Here is an 8780-nt window from a genome sequence, read left to right as displayed (position 1 = left end):
GAATGAATCCGGATGAAACTTTTCAAAATAAAAAGAGAAATTTGGGGATTCTCCCATTACTTGCACGCATTTTCAGATGCTGGAAAACATTCACGCAATAGTAAGGTCTTTAAACTTACTGCTTTTCCGAGATTCCGCAACTCCCCAAAAGATATGAAATAAGTGCCAGTTTATGTACACAGCCGTGCTGTGCCAAGACAATTTAGTTTTACAGAACAATTGTACTGTTTTGTTGCCATGTATCTGAACGTTGTTTACGGTTATTGTAAAACAAACGTTTGGTATTTATTATTTCCCTATATTTCTGTAGGCTAATTTGTGTAACTAATGGCAGGTTTCCACGCATAAACGCCCGTTGTTTGTCGAGTTGTTTGTCTAAGCTATTCTCACTTTCACTTCCTCATCATGTTTAATAGATATACTTCCTCATTATAGTTTGTCACAGTTTATCTGTCAGTGTGACGGTCATGAAGGACGGTTACGGAGCAGAAGAACAGGCGGAGATTTCCCGTCAGGATCTCTATGAGGAGTATGTGAACAGTTACCGTGATGGTTGTACGAAAGCTCGGCTGTGCTGCGATGCTCGGCTACTGGAGAGAGCGGCTCAGTATTTGCTGAAGGAACCGGAGCCCGGAGAAACTTTCACCGTTTTCCCGTTCTACCAGGCTGTGGGCGAGCGCTCCGAAGCCCTAAACACAGACGGCAGGAAACACCTGTGTGCCTTTATCAAGGCCACCGAGTTCCTGGAAACTCTCTGCGCCAATCTCTTCCTTCATCCCTGGAAAAAAGAATTCAAGACATTGAAGGTTTTTCTTCCTTCCTTCCTTCATTTCTTACTTATTTAGTACCTACTATCCAACATACTGACCGAGGTTCATTTTTTGACTATATTATTATTATTAGGCTTCTTGTGTCATGTTTTTAACGGCTCTAGACTCTATAAAATGTCTACAAAAGGAGGCGTACGTCTAGTGGCTAAAAAGTGATCCTGTGCTAAAGTGCCCTAAATTGCACCCAATAGCCGCCAGAGGGATATAAAAAGAAGTGGTTAGCACTGTTGACCCACAAGTGAAAAGGTGAAGAAAAGTATAGCCAATGTGTCAGTGACCATCAGGCGGCGAATCCACTGGTTACAAAAACAACTCCGTTTGTGCACAAGTCCATAAGGAAATTTCCCTAATTTTCTTGTATTTTATTAACTCAGTAAGTAAGTAAGTAACTCAGTAAGTAACTCAGGAAAGATTTATGATCTCAGTTGCTGGTTTCAGCTCGTATTCAATACAACATGATATTCATTTTTCAAATTACAGGAAAATATACCATAAAGCAGGGCATGCATGATGACAACCTAAACAGAAAACGGAGCAGATGACCCCTCACTCCTTCTCAACTCCACATTGTTTTCTATTTATGATTTCTTCTGGTTTAGTAAGAACCCACTATAGCAATGGCCATATTACAAAATTGCAAATTACAAACCAATTGGTGATGTCACAGAGATTTGACACTTGGTGAATTTGTCTACCTAAAGTCAGATAGGAAATTCAGTCTCACATGAAGTCTCCAAACCCTTTGCATTTGAGAAGTATCTCAAATTATAACATAACTTCGAGATTGATAAACCAGATTATCCTTTTGTGTGTGTTTTGTTTTGTTTGTTTAGGAGTGGTTCCAGATGGTTTTCTAAGTTATGCACATTCCAGTTTGCGTACAGGATGTGGCAGAGGAAACACCGAAAGTATAGAATGGTTCAAGAATAAGGAAGCAGTGAGAATTGAGAAATAAAGAGCAAGCAAAGCAGATACAGTAACAAAGTTTAATTCAGTCATAACATCTTGAAGGAATAGTTCACATTAGCAGAGTTTTGCTGTGCTTTTGTGCCAGTACATCTGCCTGCATTTCCAAAGCGGAGGTACACCAAGTTAGGTGATTTAATGGATAAGTACTTCGCACAACTACACGTCAAATAATTCAGACTGTCTGTTTTCCTCTGTTTATCTCTATGTGTTGGCCCTGCAATGGACTGGCGAATGGTCAAGGTTTGTACCCCAACCTCGCCTGGTGCATTGGCTGGGATTGGTTCCAGCTGACTCCCCCCTGAAACCTCAACCCAGAAACAGATATGCAGTAGAAGATGTGTGTGTGTATTTTTATGTCAGCTGATAAGAAGGAAGATGACTTGGCTTAGAGCAACCAGTCTCTCCATTTATCTACTGGACAGTAGTAGTACACTTGGCACATAACTGTTATTATTTAATGGCCAGCTGAAAGAGATCTGATAGAAAGTCTTTACCAAGTAATAGATGAGTTGTATTTCTGTGTCTTTTAGACTTTTACAGGTCCATTTGTTTACCGTCTTCTGCCAGTTCTCAGAAGTTCCACCATTCAGTCAATCCTGGCTTCTATTGGCTACCAGCCCCATACTAACACCCCACAAAGGTATGAGGGGAAAAAACAGACCAGAGTGGCTATCAGAATGGCAGTTACTCAGATGAAAAGTCTCTAGCAAATTATTTTTATTTGTTTGTGAAAATGTTTAACTCTGTGCAAACTACTTACTGCTGCTTTTGACTGCTTTGATGAGATGAGTAAGGGGTCTTGAGGTTGGCCTAAGAAAATCAGGGACTCATGAAGCAAATAGGTAAAGGTGACAACATAATCGTTTCAAGACTCTTGGTTCACTTTTCCAATCGCCTTTTATTTTTCTGTGTTGCTATTGTATGTTTTACAGTGAGTTCAGACTCTGTGAGGATGCTGACCCAGACAGAGCCATAATGGTGGGCTTTGAGCTACTGCTTGCTAGAGCCCAGTGTTACCGCCTCCTGGAGAGACTCGACAGGGATCAGCTGGGTCCACAGGCAAGATCCAAATTGTCTCACAGCTCAAACACAGATATGTCAGATAGACTGTCAACCTATCCAGGGTACAACTTGCCCAGTGTAATTTGGGATTGTCTCCAGCCCCCTGTGACTGGTTAAGATAATGACTGGATAAAGCGGGAATATAGTTCCAGGTCACAATCAGAAGAATCCAACTGAAAACCTTTAGAAAAGGAAGGATATCATGTTCACAGTATTGAATGAATAATTGAATGAGCTTCTATACCATGACTTCGCATGTGATAGTTTTGATCCTACACTGCAGGAGGGGCTGGAGCTTCTACAGACGACTGTGGGACCTCTAAAACCTGAGGAACCCACAGACAAGAAGACTACAACTGAGCAGAAGGAAGAGAAGAGGAAGAAAGAAGAAGCAGATCAAAAAGAGGTAGTGAGAGTAAACATTGCAGATGGTCTGTACGGAGAAGGAGGCATCAATTTTATTCTTAGTCTTCAATGGAGCAAACATAAAGTTAAGATGGAAAGATGAGATATAACTTTGGATATCTAGTCTCAGTGCAGTCAGACCACTTAATGCCAGGATGAATATAGACTCAGAAGCCTGCACAGATCTGTCTAACTTAAGAGACAGACAGGAGCCATAAATTCTGAAAATGCAGAGCATGGAACATATGACGGAGCAAGCACATTCAGTACTTTTTAAATCTATAAAAGCAGCATAGATATAAAATAAGGGTACAGTTGCTGTCAGTATCATCATAATTGCTGTTTAAAAGATTCTTTCCAGTCCACTGATCTTATATTGCTTTCATGCATTTGCTACACCTGTCACTATGAGTAACTTTTATTGCAAAGTGGTACATATTTTGTATCATGTGCAAAATGAAACACTGCATTGACAAGATCATGAACACATCTCCAAATTTGCATCAAAATCTCCACCAAGTACCAAACACTTTAGTAAGCAATGTTCTCAATCTAAATCCTCAATGTTCTACTGACTTCCAGCTACACAAGTTAAAGTTGTTGTTGAGTGAATTGCATCATAGTGACTGAGAACAACTGTAGTTAACCCTAATTAATCTAATTCCTAATTGATTCAGAGACCCAATCAGGCCCTCTGGCAGGAACTTATCACCCTATTAAAAAATATAGCGTACTTATTTTTACATCATCAGTCCAAGGTCCAAGGAAGTAACTTAAATATTCAGCCTTAACAAACCACCTGCAGTCTGATCTTGCCTTTGCTTTATTTCTCCAGGTAGCTCTATATTCTGACACCAGGCTTGCCATCAACCCTCAGCCAAGGCCTCATCACTGCAGTGAAGACCAGTCCATTATGGAGATGCAGAAAAACTATCCTGACCTGGCATTCAGGGGCCGCCCCCTAGTACAAGATCCCCACGAAAACAACATCAGAAGCAGCAGTAAAACCGTTCATACTCACAGTCATACTTATAAAGACAGTATTAAAGTTGCTGAGTTCTCAAAAAGAGACTCAATTAAAAGCTTTAAAGCTGTACCAACAACTAATACCCAGAAAAATGATGGAAGCAAAGCTGATGAAGTCTTGGATGACAATAGCCTAGGTATTGGTTGTAAAGACAGGTACAGTTGTGGAACTGCGGTGCCATCAAACACCACTAGCTGCAACTTCAGTAATGCTGATGAAAATAGGGTTGATACAAAAAGCAGTAATCCCTTCCTACTGATCACTCTGAGAGCAGGATCCAAGGCAGAGCAGGATCTGAAGCCTGGCAAGTTTCAGACCACAGCAGGTAACGCACACACAGTATTTCTACAAATTTGTTGATAGATTTTTGTCATTCGCATATGATTGAAAATTTTCTTTCATACCTGTTGGATTCTACATACAAACTAAAATCCACTGCAAGTTCAAAGCAGCATATAATGTCTGACATTCATCAGAATGTATATTTATGGATTAATTTTTTTTCTCCTAAGGGTGAAATATACATCTACATGGACCATTACAATGTCACAAATGCATTGGCACTTGCTTTTATGAAAATGAAACACACTGCAGCTCACATGTGCTACTGACTTTCACAGGTACACAAACCACGAGCTCAGCCCAACCAGAGTCTTTTTCTCTGAGCATGGAAGATGAAAGGAAGGATTTATGAAAGATGGCAGAAAAGATGCACTGTGGGTAGGAGCACAAACAGGAGCTGAAGGGAAAACAAAGGAAGAGAAGAGAACATTGATTAAAAAGAGGTGGAAGAAAGAAAGAGAGAGAAGCAAGGGGGGAAATGCAGAAGATCAGAACCTCAGGAAGCCAGTGATGGAGACAGCCCCAGCACTGAACCAAGATGCCCTCAACCTGTTCCTCCAGTGATGAAACAGCAGAAGCAGTCAGTGGTGGGAAAACGTACACAGCTCCAGTGCTTGAGTCAAAGTACAGATCCTCGTGGTCAAATGTTATGTTGTAGCTAAGTTCAACTATGACTTGAGTAAAAGTACAGGAGTTCTGGCTTTTAAAAATACTTCAGTATTCAAATTACATTTCATTGCAATGCAATGTGTCCTAAAACGGTACATTAAAAGAATCTAATTCTAAAATAATGCCATGAATGAACTGTTTTGAACTGAAAAAAAAAAATTAAAATTATTTCATAAGAAGCAAATCGTATAGAAACAAATTTAACTGATAAAAAGACCAATTCTGTAATTGTTATGGGGTCATGGTAATTGTCTTGCTCTTTTTATTAAAAGAAACCAGCCCATGTTCAAAATCAAAATGTGAAGTAAAATAAATTCTAATAAACTTCTTGGCACAGTGACAAAACCCCTATAAACTGAATTTGAGGCCAAAGATATAAAGTTTAATTAGGGGTAACAATCCAAACTGTGATTTTTTTTATTTTTTTATTCTGCATTTCTCTTCTCGTTCTCCCCTCCTCGCCACTCTTCCCTCTCTTCCCCTTCTTTTTGTCTACAGCTCAAACTGGAAAAGGTTGGCTTGTTCAGCCGAAACAGAAACTGGTTGTCAAAGTTCAGTGAAGTAACTCTTCCCTGTCTTGGGAGTGAATTTTAACCCAGGTGCACAAAAAAGTCTTTCACAGGTAGCAGAGGCAGGCAGGGCTGTGTTTAGTTTAAGTGACATGTTGGACATGACTGGGAACACCACTTGAACACAAGAGATGCACATGAACGAACTTTATGAAATTCAGTAATGCAAATGTAACAAGTACTTCATAGAAATGTAGTAGGATCAAAAGTACAATATTTAACTTTAAAATATAGTGGAGTAAAAGCATGTGCATTCATTCATTCATTCATCTTCTACCACTTATCCATTTCCGGGTTGAGGGGGGCTGTTGCTGAAGCCAATCCAGCTCAGCCAGAACATTGGCTGGGATTGGCTCTAGCATCCCCCATGACCCTTAAACAAAAGCGGTGAGAAACCCCTGGTACAGTGTCTTTTGTATTATAAAAAGTCTCTCAATACCATTACTGCACATGAGGAACAGCCCCATGCCATGATGTTTCCACTTCCAAACTTGACTGTCGTATAAGTGTTTTTTGTGTATCATACAGTGCTACCCATACATGGTGTATAGAACAACAGCAAAAAAGTAACATTTTAGTCTCGTCTGACCAGACTACATTCGTCAAGTAATCATAGGCTTACCCAAATGTTCTGTTGCAAACTCTAAACGAGTTCAAACATGTCTTTCATTTAGGAATGAAAAGCAGCTGAACTTGCAAGGTGAGCGTGCACAGAGGCCATGGTGGTGGAGTGCAATGTTTCAATCTTTTTTTCTTTTTTTTTTCTGAGTTAGTTGGGCCTGTTGGCTCCAAGCTTTTTCTTGAGCTCATTCTTTGTGGTCCTTGACTCTTGGGCTACTCTTCTGACTATCTTCTGACTCCCTGGTCAGGGTTCTTTCCACTTCTGGATAATGGCCTTGATGGTGGTTACTGGAAGATTGAGAAGTTTTGAATTGCTCCTGTAACCATTTCCATTGGTATGTTTTGCATCAATTAGGTTGGGAAGGTCTTGGGAAAGCTCTTTTCATTTGCCCAACATGAGATGCTTCCTGTGTGACACCTTGGGAACATCTTTTATAGCCTATCAGTGGTAATAATGTAGTCACTCACTCTACTGCCACTCTCTTTCCGGGTCACAGGGGTGCCGGAACCAATCCCAACTCACATTGGGCAGGGTACACCCTGGACAGGTTGCCAGTTCATAGATTTCAGCTGTACCCACCCCCCTTTTTTTTTATATGTTCAATGCTTTCGCCTGTACCATTCCAATTTATTACGTTTATTTTGACGGTGTTTTGATTTATTTATATGTTCTTGTGTTAATACCAAAGTCTGGTAAAACCTTTGAGTGAACAGCCTAATTGGAAGTATACTTTCTAAAATTATGTATGCAATAATGTGTATCCTACTGACAGATGCCATTGTAACCACAGAATCAGCTACTCACTTCATCTGTCGGTGGTCACAATGGTGAATAGGGTTGGGACTCGTGAGGATTTTAACGATTCCTTCATTTACATATATGTATATGTACACAATAAACACAGATGAAATCTTGCAAGTATAAATGCTTTATTTTAACTGTCGCGCGGTACAATCGTGAGGTAGTAAGCTGATTTAACAATGCTCTAACAGGCGGTGGAGGTGGTGGGGGCTCCGGTGCTGGTGCACGTTCTTTTGGGTTGTCGAACAAGGGACACTCCCTGAGATTAACGTCGTGTTTTAGGAAATACTTCATCATAGCGGATGTCCTACAACCAATGCAAGTGATTACTGCATTGCTTTTTATACGCTTTGCCTCGTTTTCTTGAAAATTAAAAATCTAGCTCATTGTCTCTTGCGCACGACCAACGATCGTGATCTGAGATCAGTGGTTGGATCAACTAGACTCACTCGCCTAAATGGACGTGACGTCACCACGCTCCCGTCAATGTGCGGGCACAGCCGAATGAAAGAAGTACAGCTGCCAACAATCTAAACCGTTCAAAACCCAGCCACTTGGTATGCTTGTGCCGGTGCCTAGTCGATGCAACCAATCCAACTTTTAGAAGCAAAACATTTTGGATAAAGTACGTACACACATAAATAAATGGTCTTCCTCTTTGGTAGTCGTACCAAAATTTGACCATCTTCTACCACTTGTCTGTCCGTAGGTCTGGCGACCTGTCCAGGGTGTACCCCGCTCTGCCCAGAGTGAGCTGAGATTGGCTCCAGCTGGCCCCTGTGACCCAGAAACGAAAAAGCGGTAGAAGATGGATGAATGGCTGGCTATAGGGTGCAAATCACAACAGAGTTCCAGAGAAAGTGTTTCCTACTCTTGGAAGTGGTGAATTACCTCTGCTCCATGTTCCTGCCCAAGTTCTGATGCTGCAGTAGTTATTGGTTATCACCCTCACTCGCTTATTTTCTTATTCGTTTGTGGGTCACGGGGGTTCTTGAGTCAATCCCAGCAAACATTCTGGGCAAGGGCGGGGTACAACCTTGACAGGTCGCCAGTCTATCGCAGGACTAACAACATGGAGACAGACAACAACCACTCACACTCACACACAAGTGAGTCACCAGTCAACCTAGACTGTTGCAGGAGCCTGGAGTACCTGTAGGAAACCCACACAGGCACATAGAGAGAACACAAACTCCACACAGGAAGGCCCCAGGACCTGGAATTGAACCCACAATCTTCTTACGGTGTGCAACAGTGCTAACTATTATGATGCTGCCCATTAGTTATTAGGTACTATTAATCATTCTCCATTGTCACTCTGCTAAAAACCCTATTTTCACTGCCTGCTTTTATCTACTAATGTTTTTTGTATTTGGGGAGGCAGAGCATCTTTCCTCACACCTGTATGGTTTTGCATGCAATTGTATTGCATTTACTCTCCTCTCCCCCCCCCCCCCCCCCCCCCCCCCTGCTATCAACCCAAC

At 41.2% G+C, this 8780-nt stretch overlaps 1 protein-coding gene across 3 annotated transcripts; it reads left to right on the top strand.

Annotated features, from left to right (window-relative positions):
- Nucleotides 1–38: 38 nt before the first annotated feature.
- On the top strand, nt 39–7897 carry LOC115055151 (uncharacterized). 3 transcript variants are annotated; one of them, XM_029520661.1, is made up of 7 exons: nt 39–100; nt 436–806; nt 2330–2439; nt 2732–2858; nt 3145–3267; nt 4102–4618; nt 4914–7897. In XM_029520661.1, exons 2-7 carry the CDS (start codon nt 468–470, stop codon nt 4985–4987), a joined length of 1290 nt encoding a protein of 429 aa, XP_029376521.1. In that variant the 5' UTR covers nt 39–100; nt 436–467; the 3' UTR covers nt 4988–7897. The 3 variants fall into 3 exon arrangements, with proteins under 3 accessions (XP_029376521.1, XP_029376520.1, XP_029376522.1); XM_029520662.1 differs by having other exon boundaries at nt 47–100; nt 446–806; XM_029520660.1 differs by having other exon boundaries at nt 39–806.
- The last annotated feature ends 883 nt before the right edge of the window (nt 7898–8780 follow it).

This window comes from Echeneis naucrates, chromosome 15 (assembly GCF_900963305.1).
Source record: "Echeneis naucrates chromosome 15, fEcheNa1.1, whole genome shotgun sequence".
Taxonomy (NCBI): Eukaryota; Metazoa; Chordata; class Actinopteri; order Carangiformes; family Echeneidae; genus Echeneis; species Echeneis naucrates.
The sequence above is the reverse complement of the archived record's forward strand: the minus strand, read 5'-3'. Positions and strand labels throughout refer to the sequence as shown.